Source organism: Apium graveolens, chromosome 6 (assembly GCF_009905375.1).
Source record: "Apium graveolens cultivar Ventura chromosome 6, ASM990537v1, whole genome shotgun sequence".
NCBI classification, from domain to species: Eukaryota; Viridiplantae; Streptophyta; class Magnoliopsida; order Apiales; family Apiaceae; genus Apium; species Apium graveolens.
Window position 1 is genome coordinate 6,724,627 of NC_133652.1, and position 16,818 is coordinate 6,741,444.

General features: G+C 35.1%; 2 protein-coding genes across 2 annotated transcripts; both read left to right on the forward strand.

The window, feature by feature from the left end:
- Window positions 1–1,485: 1,485 nt before the first annotated feature.
- Window positions 1,486–9,677, forward strand: LOC141668986 (long chain acyl-CoA synthetase 5-like). The gene is made up of 19 exons (XM_074476048.1): window positions 1,486–1,790; window positions 2,856–2,919; window positions 3,048–3,137; window positions 3,590–3,646; window positions 3,985–4,033; window positions 4,558–4,634; window positions 4,778–4,817; window positions 4,899–4,993; window positions 5,343–5,510; window positions 5,703–5,813; window positions 6,044–6,131; window positions 6,733–6,799; window positions 7,255–7,330; window positions 7,430–7,547; window positions 8,216–8,461; window positions 8,537–8,676; window positions 8,896–9,078; window positions 9,255–9,374; window positions 9,463–9,677. Exons 1-19 carry the CDS (start codon window positions 1,639–1,641, stop codon window positions 9,496–9,498), a joined length of 1,977 nt encoding a protein of 658 aa, XP_074332149.1. The 5' UTR covers window positions 1,486–1,638; the 3' UTR covers window positions 9,499–9,677.
- A 708-nt stretch (window positions 9,678–10,385) lies between these two features.
- On the forward strand, window positions 10,386–16,486 carry LOC141666742 (DEAD-box ATP-dependent RNA helicase 31-like). Its single transcript, XM_074472909.1, has 10 exons — window positions 10,386–11,797; window positions 12,563–12,669; window positions 13,040–13,095; window positions 13,297–13,521; window positions 14,152–14,358; window positions 14,436–14,519; window positions 14,604–14,699; window positions 14,951–15,166; window positions 15,316–15,498; window positions 15,648–16,486. The coding sequence occupies exons 1-10, from the start codon at window positions 10,578–10,580 to the stop codon at window positions 15,873–15,875; spliced, it is 2,622 nt and encodes an 873-aa protein (XP_074329010.1). The 5' UTR covers window positions 10,386–10,577; the 3' UTR covers window positions 15,876–16,486.
- The last annotated feature ends 332 nt before the right edge of the window (window positions 16,487–16,818 follow it).

Here is a 16,818-nt window from a genome sequence, read left to right on the forward strand (position 1 = left end):
ATTTTTGTTAGGGCACAACCTGAACTGCTCTTTGCTTTGCTTTATTTCGATGATCAATCCAGACTGGATGAGGATTGGAGCATTCTTCTTTGATTTATCAGAGGCATTTCTGATTGAGAAACTGATATGTCCGACAAAACTTGTTAGAAATGAGAAACTGGAAAAAGTGTTGCAATCATTTGGCTCTTGTGTGTTGAGCAATATTGAAAATGGAATCTGGATAGCTGGTACTCTATAACTGACTTGACTGTTTTGTTATGCAAAACATGCTCATGCACACACACACACACATGAACAAGGTATCTTGCTCAAAGTCTGTATATTTTGTCTCAGATTTGCAGTTCAGTGCCCTGTCTGCGATCAAGACACGTGTGATGGTAAGCAAGTAACTATATGACTATATGTGCATTAAATTAAAACAATAGAGGTCTTTCATCTGATGGGTAAGACAGGTGATCTTGGTATAAAATTGCAAACGTGGGCTTAGGTATCACATGCTTGAATGGCATCTGCTCAAGAATAAAGCAGTCAGTGAATTGAGGGGTTTATAATATCATATGCAATCACCTATATTGTTGCATATAAAATAACTAGCAATTTAATGGATTTAGAGTGGACTGTGGACAACATAATTATCAAAATCGAGTCATGCTAGAGAGTGAAATTGTGAACTTTTTTATTTTCTGATGTATGTTGAATTTTAGTTAGTTAAGTAATATGGAATATTCCTATTGTTCATTTTGATACGCTCAACTGTCAATAGCCTTATTATAAGGCTATTGACAGTTGAGCGTATCAAAACTAAACTAAACCCTTATTATTTTCTCTCAGGTTCCCCTTATTATAAGGCTGCTTACTACCAAAACTAAACCCGATCAGCTGTCCACCGGGGTTCAAGAATCAAGGGCCATCTAGTTTTACTACCATAACCTTCAACTGCTTGTAAGTTGTAACTATTCATATGCTGCATTACCCCCTTTGGAAGAAGGACGAAATGGAACGGAACTGGAGCTGAATGGAGGAGAGGCCATAAATAGCATTAGCCTGAAACAAATGTAATAACAGGACCAGTGTCTTTGTAGATAATAATATTTAGATATGTGTGGTTAATTAATTAGGTAAGAATATTAATGTAATGGTTGCTCCTGCACAGAGGGCTATTAGCCTATTACTATAGGAGGAGGAAGTGAAACTTGCTTAGTACAGAGTTGATTAGTCGTTACAGCTACATTTGGTAACATTAAATATTTATAAACCTTAAAAGTAGTGATGAATTTAAGAACCAAATTTCTATAAGTAGGAAATCTTGCAGACCTGACATGACCTAACAAAAAAAATAAGAAAAGTAACAAGACTGACTTGTGGCCCACGTAAACTAAAGCATGCAGGTACGTAATTTCTATACTTTACTCCATGAGTAATTAATTAGGGGCCGGGTCAATACTAAATAGGCTTGGAGTAGATTTATTTGGTCACCAAATTTGTCCTACAAACAAACATCTCACACACCCTCCTATTTACAATTACACCCAACCCTTGACTTTTTTTTACTTGTATATATCACTTAAAGAGATTGCATATATTATAACTTGCATTGTTTTTCTGCAGGGTAAGAAAATTAATATAGGCTAGGCTACAATGGCGCAAAAGATGTTTGTGGTTCAAGTGGAAGAGGCAAGACAAGCTGACGGCGGACGGCCCTCGGTGGGACCTGTTTACCGTAACGTGTTAGCCAAAGATGGATTCCGGCCACCAGCCGGAGGGATTCAGAGCTGTTGGGATTTGTTCCGGTGAGTTTTTCTCCATTTGCATGCTACGTCCCTAGCTACCTAAGTACTAGTACTACTATATATTAGCTTAATTAATTGTTTATTTATGATTTATGTAGTTGAGTGCTGAGATGGACTTCCCAACACTAACTTAAAATTAAAGTGATTTGATTTGTTTATATTGTAATTTTTACAATAAATTACCACTGCCCCATTTTACCCCAATCGCCATGACATTTTGTATTGTGGTCTTGCTTGCTTTTGGTAGCATGGACAGTGGGATGTAAATTATGTATTAGATTAAAGTCATTATATGACTTAATAAATCGGTTGTATTAGATTAAAGTCATTAGATGACTTAATAAATCGGTTTATTAAAAATACTGATGTTTTTATTTATTTATTTTTGCAAACATACAATAAATAATATAAAATATTACATCACGGATTAAAACATTTGTATATAATAGTTGCACCGTATAATTTTATTAGAAAATAATAATTAAAACTCAGTATTTTCCAATAAATTAGAATGACAATTGACAATTTTGTTGTGTGGGAAAATCATAACAATGGTCTGCTGTACATCATTTCGTTGTTGGGCCTTGTAGAGAACAAAAACCCATGTAAAATGGGCCAGCCTGAGGTCTGTATGTCTGGGTCAAAACTGAGTCCACATATAGTCGAAACTTGGATTAATCAGTAGTTTGGGCCACAACCTGATGGTTAATATATTTCTTTTTGAAGGCCCGCCGCCTTAGTTGTAGGCATTGTCGTTATATATTGTGAAATCAAAGAACTGATACATATTTTCTTTAACAGAGCCTGATACATATAATTTATTTACCTTAAACTAGTATAATCCTGAACTAATGAAAAATTTCAGTTTTGCTAATTAACTTTGTTTATTTTTTTACCTTCTTAATGTGTTTGTGATCATTACTGTCGAAAGGCCCTAATAAAAAAAATGATTAAATGTAGGTACCCAGTAACATTTACATTTCCAGAGTATAACAACAAATACGGCATTGCTACGAAACCTGTGCTCATAACTAATTATTTATTTTTTTTACTATATTGTTCCAGAGTTTCTGCTGAAAAATATCCTGATAACAAAATGCTTGGGGAGCGAGAGATTGTCAAGGGAGAGGTTTATAGTCCTTTGCCACATTTTCTCCGGTTTTTGTCAATGATTATTACACCACCTAGCCCACCTGTACTGTTTTATTTTTGTAAATAGAATTATGTCTGCAATTTAGTATGTAGCTACTTTTGCAGGCAGGAAACTATGTCTGGTTAACTTACAAGCAAGTGTACAATATAGTTCTACAGATTGGAGCTTCCATTCGCGCGTGTGGTGCTAAACAGGCAAGTCACTTGTGCCAAGCAGTTAATGGTGTGAACTACTTTAGCTTATACTAAGTTTTGTTGGTTGATCAGCTTGCAATGAAATGTGGCAAGTTTGATATTACTTTCAGCCTAACAAAGAAATATATTTTTGCTTCTACTTATTCCTAATTTAAATCACATTTGCAAATATATATCTAGCTAGAGTTCAATTCTCAAACCTGTTGGCCTCTTGCTGCTTAGTGGTGCTTCTTGAACCTAAAATTTGGGTGGTTAATGGTTATCAACTTTTGCCCCTTTTATGAATTATCTTTTTGTTTGACCCGTTTGCACCATGTATTCACAATATATGGACTGTCAATGTGCTCAAATGCATTATGCAGTTGTGAAATTTGTTTACCGGACATGTCTTGGATTAAGATTTCTTTCGGCAATAATCATAATCACTTTATGTAATTGATTTCCATACACAGGGTTCACGATGTGGAATCTTTGGACCTAACTGCAGGAAATGGGTTATTAGCATGCAGGTAAACAGCTTATAATCTTTTAAACTTCAATATGCAAGTGGCCTTGGTCAAGGGTGGTTTCAAAGTTAATTGTGCGGTTTTTGCATATTTGCTTCTCTTTCTTCTAATTTTTCCTGCCATTAGCTATTTGATGAATTAGATTGCACGGGATAGTGTTCATTGTGATTTTTATAGTAATGTAACTTGTCTATGTGGATGAACTTTATAGTCTTATTGACACTCTAATTGTATCGTTTCTTGATTAGTTAACCTAAGAGCATTTTTTACTCGGGTTAATCATGTGTTCAGCTTACAAAAATCATTTACTGATAATAAAAGAAATTGCTGATTCTTAACAGGCATGCAATGCTCATGGCCTTTATTGTGTCCCTCTATATGACACTCTAGGTACTAACTCCCTCCCTCCCCTCCCCCCTCTCCCTCTCTCTCTCCCTCCCTCTCTCTCCCTCTCTCTCTCTCTCCCTCTCTCTCTCCCTCTCTCTCCCCCTCTCTCTCCCCTATCTCTTTAGAATGTAAAGTAGGCGTATTAGTAGTTGTGTATTGTGAATTGTTTGAGTTCTGATTCCAATATAGAATGATCCTGTCAAAATCAGGAAGTTTCAGAAGAAGCACAACCTTCATCATGATTTGCATATTCCACAATCATGTAATGCTTACCCTTGAGCTCACCCTAAAATAAACAACTAAAACAGAAGAAGTTGGTAAAACTGAGCCACATATGCAGCCTATGACTGTATGCATTTGTCACATGATTGTGACTCATGGAAACACCTCTTTAATGTTCATATGCAAAGGTTTTTTGATCCTACAATAGTCTCTGAAAAATGAAACACCTAATCTGTTTTGGTACTTTATATTTATATGCTATTTTATTTCTGAAGTAATTACTGAAAGTTTTGCCATTATTTCAGGTTCGGGTGCTGTGGAATATATTATATGTCATGCAGAGATATCAATTGTTTTTGTCGACGAAACTAAAGTTTCTGAGGTTAGTAACACTGATTTCTGAGGTTACTAATATTACTAATGATATGTTTAGTACTATTTTATTCACTGCTTGTAACCATCAACCATGCATACTTCATTGGCTTTCTCTGGAAAATTATATGTATTCATCTGTTGCATATGCAGGTGATGAGAACATTTCCTAGCGTGTCAAAACACTTAAAAAGTAAGCTCCCTTTGCTTAATTCATACAATGTTTTAATAGAATAAGCACCCCTCAAACATTAATCTTTTTACGGTTTTATAGCTCTTGTGAGCTTTGGCAAGATAACTGCTGAGCACAAGGTGATGGCTAATAGCTTTGGTCTGGCATTATATTCTTGGGATGATTTTTTGCTGCTGGTAAGCTACTTTCTTCATACAGATAATTTACACCCTTAGAAAAGTTTTAATAGAATCCCTGCCATATAAAGTCAATGTCCCATCGAGTCAGTTAACAGTACGTAGACAATATCTTGAAGTTGTTTCCTGTAGCTTTGGACAAAAACTTGTTTCCAAAAGTTTCGGTAGAAGTTGGTTAACATGTTCAGTGATGGAACACAGTAAGCTGTGCATAACTAAACTGGAATTTTCATTAAAACATACTATATTTATACTTATGTTTAATTTACTTATTGTTCTTTCTTACTACAATATAACTTAACTCAGTTTCAAACATCTTTGATTTAAAACATTTCATATATTTTAACAGGGCATAGGTAATGAATTTGAGCTACCAGAAAAGAAGAAAAGTGATATATGTACGATTATTTATACAAGTGGAACAACCGGAGACCCAAAAGGAGTAATGATCACCAACGAAAACATTATCTCTCTTATATCTGGAATAAATCACCATTTAGGTAGCATAAATGAAGAGGTAAGTATAAGAGTTTATACATGTTCTAATTTATGGCTTTTTATTTGGTGATAATTTAGTAAAAGTCTTGTATCCTATGGATGGCTTTTAACGCATGTGATAATTCCATCTCTTGCCACTTGCCAGTGAGCTCTACTAGTTAATATATGCAATTTTTCCTTTTGTTTGATCTTAGTTCTTTTTTTGTTGTAGTTTACCGAAAGGGATGTATATTTGTCATATCTTCCTTTAGCACATATATTTGATCGAGTGATGGAGGAACAGATCATATCTTCTGGTGCCTCAATAGGATTTTGGCAAGGGGTAAGTCCAGAGACGAAATAAATTTATTGCTCCATCTCTTGGAAGGATTGATACTCATAATTTTCGTTCCTCCTTCCATTCCCCTCATACAAACTTAAATTTAAACCAGGGCATATTATTTTTATTTCATTCATGCCTCACTCGATTCCTTCCAACCAAATGGAGCATAATGCATTACAAATATATATGTACATAGCTTAATTTGTCGACCTTTTGTCTTGCCTTTTCAGAACATCAAACTACTTATGAATGATGTCAAAGCACTAAAACCATCTATCTTTTGTGCTGTACCACGAGTGTTGGACAAGATATATTCAGGTAATGGAATATATTACCCACCACATATTGTTACTAATATATAGATACAGTTAGTTTTATTGAACTTTCAAAAAAGCAGAAAGAAAATTCTAGATTTTAAGTTTCTTACATGTTTGATGTTAAGTAACACATATATGTTACATATGAATTTAACAAAAAAGGATAAAAATATATACTTCATTCTAGCAGGGGACTTTCGATAAACATCTCATTGTATGTACTGAAAGAAATATATCTTTTTAAGGATTTGCACCCGTCTTGCAGTTCTTCTGGAGAAACTTCCATAATTTATTATCGAGTCAATAGTTACTGCATTCCTTTTTCCGTGTATTTTAAAAGATATCCATAATGTATCCTCGACCTCGTCAGTAAAGAAACTAAGATATACATTACGAAAATTCTTCACAGTAAGTGTTAACTGAGGAGTGTTCAGTAGTTGGATAAAACTTTAAATTTTTTGCTAAATTAGTGAAAAATCTACTTTTTGCACCTCAACCAAAATTACCCAACTATACTGATTTTCTATTATTAACACACAAAACAATTGTATCTTTGTCAAAATTTAGTTTTATGCCTAACTGTCTACAATAAATACTTGCAGGTTTAGTAGAGAAGATAACTTCAGGGGGGTTCATCAAAAAATCGTTGTTCAATATTGCTTATTCTTAGTAAGTGGAAACACTGTACAAGTTAGCGAATATAGAAATGTACTTGGTGATGACTGATAAGTATATGTTAAAAACCGAGACCAGATTCTTTTCTAGTAGAGCTTTATTTGAATCTCTGCTTTCACCTAAAACCTTCTATACTAAATATGCTGGTCTAATTTTTAATTTCAGGATTTCTGGGTGTAAGCACCTGAAAATATGTGAATAGTATTTTGCAAAGTTTTAACATATTTTTCTTAGGGATATTTTAGGCATGATAGTCAAAGTTATATGTTATAATCCATACTGAATCCTTCAAAGACCAACAGTCATGATACATAACACTGATCACTAATTCCTTAGCTAAGAAGTCAATGTGAGATTCGTGACTGCAGACTTCAGTTCATGTGACAAACAAGTGTAATTCTGAATGTTTTATCTTTCTGTGAGACTGATCTCAAAATTTGGATTTGCAGCAAACTTCAAAACATGAATAAAGGGTATAAACATTTAGCGGCAGCTCCAATATTTGACAAGATTGTCTTCAGTAAGGTGGATGTGATTGTTTATTCTAACTTCTCTCTTCGTTATTTCCTCATAGTATATCTGTCAGTGGTGTGCATGAACTCAAAAATTGTGCCCACCTTTTAGGTGAAGGAAGGTTTAGGAGGAAATATGCGCCTTATTCTTTCTGGAGCAGCTCCCCTATCTACCGAGGTAGAGACCTTTTTAAGAGTAGTGACTTGCGCTGATGTTCTCCAAGGATATGGTAATCTATTGATATTATTATCTACTATTGTAAACTTCAGTACTTTACTCTAGCTCAACATTAGCTTGTGTTTTGCACATTGTTCACAATAGAATTACGTGCAAGTGTGGTTACTGTCATTTTGTACTTTTGTCAATTGTTTTTAAGCCTAAGTTGCACGAATCCTAAGCAATCATACTATTGGTTTGTCTGGATAAGCAATTGTTTTTAGCCTCAGTTGCATTAATCCTGAGCAATCATACTGTTGGTTTGTCTGGATAGACAATTGCTTTAAAGCCTCAGTTGCATGAATCCTGGGCAATCACACTGTTGGTTTGTTTGGATGAAGATGAAAAAAATAAAACAAAATGGTGGTACAATGGTCCTAATATAGATATAAAATCTGCACAGTGATTTCATGTATAGTAATGCGAGTAACAAACCTATATATAACTAACAACGAAAATGAAAATAAGATAGTTTAAAACGTAATCTATTATCCTAATCATTTGAATTACTTTTACTTCTCCTACTGTTTACTAACTGAAAAATAGATAATTTAGGAACACTTCAAAAATTAAAATAAGTCAATTTTGAATTATTCTCAGCAGATACAAGCTAGGGAGCAACGCAGTCTAAATGAACTTCCGGAAAATGTTCATTCTGATCTTATATGATTTGGTATGCAGGTCTGACAGAAACCTGTGGGGGGTCATTTGTCCAACAGCTGCATGAAGCAGCAATGATCGGTACTGTGGGTCCTCCATTGCCATCCATTGATGTGTGCCTAGAATCTGTTCCTGACATGGAGTATGATGCTCTGGCAAGTACTCCACGTGGAGAAATATGCATACGGGGAAGGACTTTGTTTTTGGGTTACTATAAACGCGAGGACCTCACAAAAGAGGTGATGGTTGATGGGTGGTTCCACACAGGTTTGCCTTTGTTCCTTTCTCGATGTGTTGGTTTTATATACTCCTACATGAGAGCTAATGGAAATCTTGCATCAGGGGATATCGGTGAGTGGCAGCCTGATGGAAGCATGAAAATTATTGACCGCATGAAAAACATATTTAAGCTTTCTCAAGGAGAATATGTTTCGGTTGAAAATCTGGAGAACATTTATTCCCTTGTTTCTGGCATTGATGCAGTAATTCTCTTTACTCACTAGATACACTATTGGTATTTTTTGCATTTCTGCTAATTATAGCCTATTGATAACATCATTAAATCCAAGATACTGAATGCAACTTATGGTATCTAAAACATAATTGACCATGGCTGTATTATGATTTTCTTATCATCCTTTAACAATTATTTGCTTACAATAATGATCGAAAACCCGGTATTATCTGCTCACTTCTTTCAGCTATGCATCTATGGGAACAGCTACGAGTCTTTTCTTGTTGCTATTGCCAACCCCAACAAAGAGTCGCTTGAATCTTGGGCTCGCGAGAATGGAGTTGCTGGAGATTTTAACACCATCTGCAACAATCCCCAGGCAAAAGCATACATTCTTGGAGAGCTTACTAAGATTGCCAAAGAAAACAAGGTTTATTCTCCACTTGACCTAACTTAAAAACAACTCGAAGAAGTTGCAAATGTAGTACTCAAGATTCTAGAGCTGTTATTTTCATAAAAGCTTTATAAACAATAATAGTAGTGTAATCATCTTTATAAACAATAATAGTTGTAACATGTGTTTGGCATGTTCCGTCTTCTTGGCAGTTGAAAGGCTTCGAGATTATTAAAGCTGTGCATCTTGATCCTATACCATTTGACATGGAACGCGATCTCTTAACGCCAACTTTCAAGAAAAAGCGAGCCCAGTTTCTCAAATACTACCAGGTTTGGACCTGTAAAAATGGGTTAAACTGTTGTGTCAAAGCATATACTACATTGTTGATTAAGGTTACATAAATATTGTGTAATGCAGAATGTCATTGACGATATGTACAAAGGAGCAAAATAAGAGATTGCATAATCACAGAAGACATGGAACATCTTATCAGTTAATAGCAATGGCTATCTCATATTTAATTACATACATTTTCAGATTTCATTTTGTAACTATACCACTGTATCCGATACACCACAGCATGGAACTGAATGAGCTAGTTTCTCTATATTCAGATCATATTTATTATTTAATAGGCAAGGGTGTAACAATTTCCCCTGCTTAAAAGAATCCTTTTAAAAAGATCTGCAGCATAACCAGGGATAATCTAAAAACAAATATCCAGTTGCATTTCCTAGTGCGGGTAACACCATAGACCATAAAGATCCGGTTACATTTCGAGTTTTATATGTAGTACTCTTTTAAGATATTCAAAAATATAATCATTTATTTGTAAAATACTTCAAGTTAAATAAATACTAAAATTAAAAATTAATATTTTATTATCCGAATTTTTATCCGAGTATTTTTTTCGATTACTCCCCGAATACTCCGAGTACTCATTACTGCATAATTTTGTCGAGTCGACCCAGGTCTCGATTTTTAAAACACTCATTTACGATGATAAACTCTAATCCTGATTGAGCACACTGATGATGTCTTGTACAAGTCTTAAAAATTGCCTATAAATATTTTGATTTTTTAATCGTCCAATAAATCACAAACGGCTATTTTTGATATATAACCATGATTTTCCTATCTTTGGAACTGATATATTAAAATCCTGACAATTTGATTAAGAACATATAAAATATGTAATTTTTTTATATAAAAAAAAAACAAATTATGTGATTTGGAGGATAGTAGTAATTTATAAAAAAGAATTTAAGATGGGCAACGGACTTGAATAGAATGAAACGACAGCGTATAGGTAATATATAGGGTTCCGATATTCCGATTAAATTGGATGGCAAAATCACAAAAGGCTTGCTTAAACCCTAATCGTTAAACCCCGTCATTTCCTTAGGGTCTTCAAATTCTTGACGCCTCTCTCTCTCTCTCTCTCTCTCTCTCTCTCTCTCTCTCTCTCTCTCTCTCATTTCAATTCTCTTTTAAATAAATTGGATTGGGATTATAGTGCAAGGGGGTATAGTATGCCAGTAAAGATCATCGAAAAACTACGCCTCTTAAACCCCACACTTGCGATCATCATGAAGGCTAAACCCCCACCAACTCCTAAACCTAAACCTAAAACTAACCTCTTCTCTCGTGTGTTTCCCCACAAGCTCAAGTACCAATCTTTCCCCAAAAGATTAGCTACTTTTCCTACCCTTAATCACTCCCATTTTCGAACCTTTTCGACACGTTCCGATGTTAAGGCTTCCAAGAGTTTAATTGAGGATGAAGCTGAACTTAGTGATTGGGTTAGTGATTTGAGCTCTCATTCATTTCTTGCTAATAACTCTAAGCACTCCTTTAGTGATGTTGATGATAATGCTGATTTTGGTACACCTAGCAAGGGGGATTTTTCGGGTAAGAGAAGGAGAGACGGAGGTGATTTTGGCAGCACAAGAGATGGTTTTTCGAGTAGAGGGAATCGGGATTCGTTTGATTCTAGGGGTAATGGTGGTCAATTCGATAGGAATAGAGATTATGGTATGTCAAGTAGAGCCAGAGGAGGTTCTATGAGTGGCCCAAGGCCAAGTAGAGATTTTGATTCTGATGGTTACGCAAGGGGAGGTGTAGCAAATAGAGCAAGGGGAAGGGGAGGTAGAGATGTTGATTCCCGTGATTCTGGAAGGGGAGATTTATCAAATAGGGGGAGGGCTAGTCGAGATTATGATTCTGGTGGTCATGGAAGGGGAGGTGTATCAAATAGGGGGAGGGGAAGTTGGGATTTTGATACTGATGACTATGGAAGGGGAGGCTCCTCTAAAAGAGGAAGGGGAGGTCATCGTGATTCATTTGACTTGTCTTCAAGGGATTCAAAACTAGGAAATAGAGGGGGTAGGGGTTCGGAACTAGGATCTAGGGGAGACAGAGGGGGTGGACATGGGGGGGTGAGGACAGGTGGTTCGGTTACCAAGAGAGGAGGGTTAATGATGTCAGATACAGATGATTTTGATGAGGATGAGGATGAGGATGAGGATGCAGACAAGGGTGTAGAGAAGTTAAGAGGTAGATTTCGAGAATTGATTAGTGAGGACAATAGCGAAGATGACAGTGAATCAGTTGATGGCGAAGAAGATGACGAAGATGATGACGAGGCTTCCAAGAATGCAAGTTCTTTCTCAAGAATGGAAATTAAAGATATCCCCAGTGCTTCACCTGCGAGTTCACAAGGGGGAAGTGATTCTTACCTAAGTGAAACAAGGTAGTTATAAATTATATCATGAACTACTATCAATTTAATGAGAATTGAACACAGAACATAGTTTCACAATATATCAAATAGTAACATTAACTCCCAAATAAACAATTAAAGTTTTAAAAAAAAGGTCTTGTCCGCTATAATATTAAAGTAGAAGTACTATAGATAGTACTTTTTCTAAGAAATATAAGGTTGCTTAATCATAATGAATATGTACCTGAAGTTGGTGTGTGCAAGTATACTGCTGAACATTTGGTAAAAGTGAGACTCTATGTTGCGGTATTGAGGGCTATAGAGCCCCTTAAACTCGATATATGTATGGTTCCCGCGTGCCCATAATTTGTAAATCAATTCCCTGCAGAGTTTATTTAGCAAAAAAAATAATCCATGCAGAGTTTTGTATTGACTTTTAGTCTCCTCATCAATTGCTGACCAGTATTATGTCATGACTTAAATATTATACTGTAATAGCTAGTTTGAAAGTTGTATAATGTACTTGTTATTGTTATAATTTGATATTACAATACAAGGTTATATGTTTTTGTTGGAAGCCTTAATAATGGAGGTTTTAGTCTATTAGAGGCAATATTACGGTAAAGGTTCAGTAATAAAGCAGGCATGTATTATAAATGTCTGTGAATTATACACAGCTCTAGATAATTTTTATGTTTGTAGATATTGTAATGTCAATGTCCATATGTTGTTAGATATTGCTTGTTCTACTTGCTCATATTGGCTTATAAGTCCATTTTTGTGGAACATAACTAGGTTTGATCAGTGCTCGGTGTCTTCCTCATCACTAAAAGCAATTAAAGATGCTGGGTATGAGAAGATGACTGTTGTACAGGCGGCAACACTTCCTGTAATTCTCAAAGGTTTGTTTCTTGCAAACACAATCTTTATTAGCAGAGTGATTATTCTCAGAATCCCGGTCTATCTTTTTACCTTTGTCATATATAAGTCTGTCGATGTATTTTTATTTGTGTTGTATTAGCTGGCACAATATTTTGAATTTGGATGCTGTTTTATAGCGTATTTGTACTTACCTAGACTTAGATCAATACTTTATATAAATACTCTTACTTTTCCTGAACAGTTTCTATAGCTTTTCTGTTAATGTACCTGGACTTAGCTAAATAGTAAATACATTCACTTGGCCATAATACATATAGGTTTACCACAAGTAATGAAACCCATTAGCTTCTAATTGTCTATAGGTTCGTTTCAATCTTCTTTCTTTTGTAGGTAAGGATGTGTTAGCAAAAGCAAGAACTGGAACTGGAAAAACCGTGGCATTTCTGGTAAGAACTAAAATTAATCTTTTAAATTATATCTGCACCGATCTCTTTAAATTTATTTCTTGATTTGAAAATGTTTTGTAAGGATTTGATAGCTAGAGGCATATAATTTTTATTACTAGCTGTCTTAATGTATAAAAGAATTAGTAATGCATGAGGTTTTTAATTCTTATTATTATTCTAATTTCTGAAACTTGATTTCAGCTCCCCTCAATTGAATTAGTTACAAAATCACAACCTGTTGATCGTGATCAAAAGAGACCTCCAATTGTTGTGCTAGTAATTTGCCCAACTAGAGAGCTTGCCAGCCAGGCTGCAGCCGAGGCTAACAAATTGTTAAAGTATCATGCTTCTATTGGTGTTCAAGTTGTTATAGGAGGTACCAGGCTTGGTTTAGAGCAGAAACGAATGCAAACAAACCCATGCCAGGTGTGTTTCTTGTCATTTTGAGATGTCGTTCTTAAACTTGATAAGAACAATGCTCTTTAGTAACATAATATATGTACTTATAAATCAAAATAACATTGCAAGGGCAAGTTAACAATGTCCTCATCTAATTAGCAAAACAGAGAAAAAAATGAGAGATTAGCAAAAATACTGCTTTTTGCAAATCTACCATCTTCCTGAAAATATATGGAAAAATACAGTTCGAATCGAGATTAACATTGGTTTATGTTTTTTTTAAATAGTTGCGACTGCAAATGTTTGATTGTGAATGATTTTGGTTTCAAAATTGTTTTGTTTTAGTTGCATTGAGTTGCAAAGTTTTAATTTTTGTGTATTTTTACAATAAAAATTCAAAAAAAAACGCTGTTGCGGAAAAAAATTGCAAAAAACAAAGCAAAACTTGTGTATCAAAAAAAAACATGCCCTTCATCCCACTAATATAGTTTAATTGAAAGGATGCTGTAAGCTCAAGGTGCAATGGCTTTGTGCAGATATCTTAAATCTACAACTTCGAGTATTGTTTTCAACTAGTGTATTTAAATTTTCATTTATGCTTTAGCCGCATTTAACCGTACCTTTTTTCACATTGACTGGTTCTTATGTGTGATTTAGATTCTTGTGGCTACACCTGGAAGATTGAAAGATCACATTGAGAATACTCCGGGGTTTGCCACTCGGCTAATGGGTGTGAAGGCCCTAGTTCTGGATGAAGCTGATCATCTGTTAGACATGGGATTCCGTAAAGACATTGAGAGGATAATAGCTTCTGTTCCTAAACAGCGACAAACACTTCTATTCTCTGCAACAGTCCCTCAAGAGGTTTGTACTTATTTTAATGGCTGGTGTTCATAGATGTTTGTGTATAGTTGTAGTTCTAAAGGTAACTTTGTCTGAAGGTTCGTCAAATCTGTCACGTTGCATTGAAGAGAGATCACGAATATATAGATACTGTTAAGGGCAGTGAACAGACTCATGCCCAGGTAACCTATTTTAGCTGCTCCTATTACATTATCTTTTATTTGATAATTCAGCTAGCATGAAAGTTCTATAATCATATGGTTCAGGTCACACAGACACATCTAGTTGCTGCTATGGACCAGCACTTTCCACTCTTATATGCTCTACTGAAAGAGCATATCGCAGATGATGTTGATTATAAGGTAATAATAGTTGCTAGGAAAAATGTGATTGTTATATATGACGAGTATACCTTTCTCAGAGGTGGCACTATTTATTCTTTTTATTACAATTGAAATAAAATGCAACATGTCAGAATGGTATCCTGTAGCTGACCTTGTCAAAAGAGAGTTCAGTAATGAAAAATCAGTATTTTTATAAATTGGATTGACATCGACAAGTGTTTTGAAAGTGAAATACCTTCCATGATGCCTAATTTAGTATGTTCTTGAAGGTACTTGTGTTCTGTACAACTGCAATGGTCACTAGACTTGTTGCTGACCTTCTTGGTGAGCTGAAGTTGAATGTCCGAGAAATCCACTCGAGGAAGCCTCAAAGTTACAGAACCAGGGTGTCTGATGAATTCCGGAAGTCAAAGGGTCTAATTCTGGTCACATCTGATGTTTCAGCGCGCGGAGTGGACTATCCAGATGTTACACTTGTCATACAGGTATGACAATCATATTATGCTGATATAAATTGCAAGTTGCTAAAGTTTCCCCTGTTTGCAGATAATGCCTTGTGTAAAATAATGAATAAGTTTTACTATACAAAATTGATGTGAGTCTAATATCTTTGATACAATATGTGCAACTATAGGTGGGCATCCCTGCTGATAAAGAGCAGTACATACATAGACTTGGTAGAACTGGACGTAAAGGCAAAGCAGGGCTAGGCATACTGATGTTGGCTCCATGGGAGGAATACTTTTTGTCCACTATTAGAGACCTGCCTATATCAAAAGCTTCCTTCCCTTCTGTTGATCCAGACACAAAGAAAAAGGTATGGTAACGGCCAACACCTTTATATGTTTGTTGCACATCATTTTTCTGTCCTGTTGTCTGTTAGCCCTCTATGTATATAAACTGGTGGTAGTACTATAGACATGATTACTAAAAAATTCTAATGCCTAACAACTATAAGCTTAACAGGTAGAAAAGGCGTTATCTCATGTAGAGATGAAAAACAAAGAGGCAGCATACCAGGCGTGGCTTGGCTATTACAATTCTGTCAAAAATGTGGGCAAGGACAAGTATAGACTTGTGGAACTTGCAAACGAATTCAGCAGATGCATGGGCCTTGATAATCCTCCTGCAATATCCAAGCTCGTCCTCGGCAAAATGGGTTTACGAAACATCCCCGGTTTGCGCTCTAAATGATCAAGTAGTCATAAAATATTTAACCATGAACATAAAATTATCTCAAAATCATTATTCAGTCATTTTTGTTCTAGAAACAGTAGAATTTATCTTTATTATGCTTCCATGAAAGGTCTTTACACGGTTGGTATCCCTTTGTTGGTTGAGGGTGTTGCTGATCCATCAAAGTGTAATTCTCTCTCATATTTTTATTATCCTTGGAGGCACACTTAAAATGTGCAACATCTTGTATGTATGCATTTTATGGTAAAGACTATTTCCATTACAGTGATGATTGCTCCGAACTCTGCATCAATCAGCCTCTAGTGATTACATGCATTCCTTTTGATCTTTCAGAAGACAGTATGGTTTGAGTTTAACGGGTCTAATTGTGTCCGTGAGTAGTTGTATACATTTAAATTTTATTGTGAAGCTCATTTGATTTGATATTTTAGCCAAGTTGGAATATTATTACATTTGTTTCATGGTTTGGGAAGAAAATCAGGAGGGAGGGGCTGTGTTAAAATACACAAATGGCAATTTGCAGGAGATGTTCATTAAGCATTCTGGGACTCATCGTGTTGTTTAGCTGAGCAGTTTTCTTTATCAGTACAAGACTCAACATTATTTTACTTTTGCTTCTTGTTTCATGATATTGTTTTTTTCTATATCACTTGTTATTTCTATATATTGTAAAATTCACATTTACTTGAAAAATTTAAGATATTAAATATTTATGTTATATTTTTGGTGTACCCTATCAGTTTCCATAATATGTTAAAGCAGGAAATTGATATTAATGAAATTCCAATCAATAAGTCAAATTAGTATCCTCTTTAAATTTTTATTATATTAATAGAATAATGAAATAGTTATAATCTTGTAATAATGGAATTTTACGGAGTATATGCTTCAATGAGAAATTAGATTGAAATCCGTTGCTGGGTTTTTGGCTATTTTTATC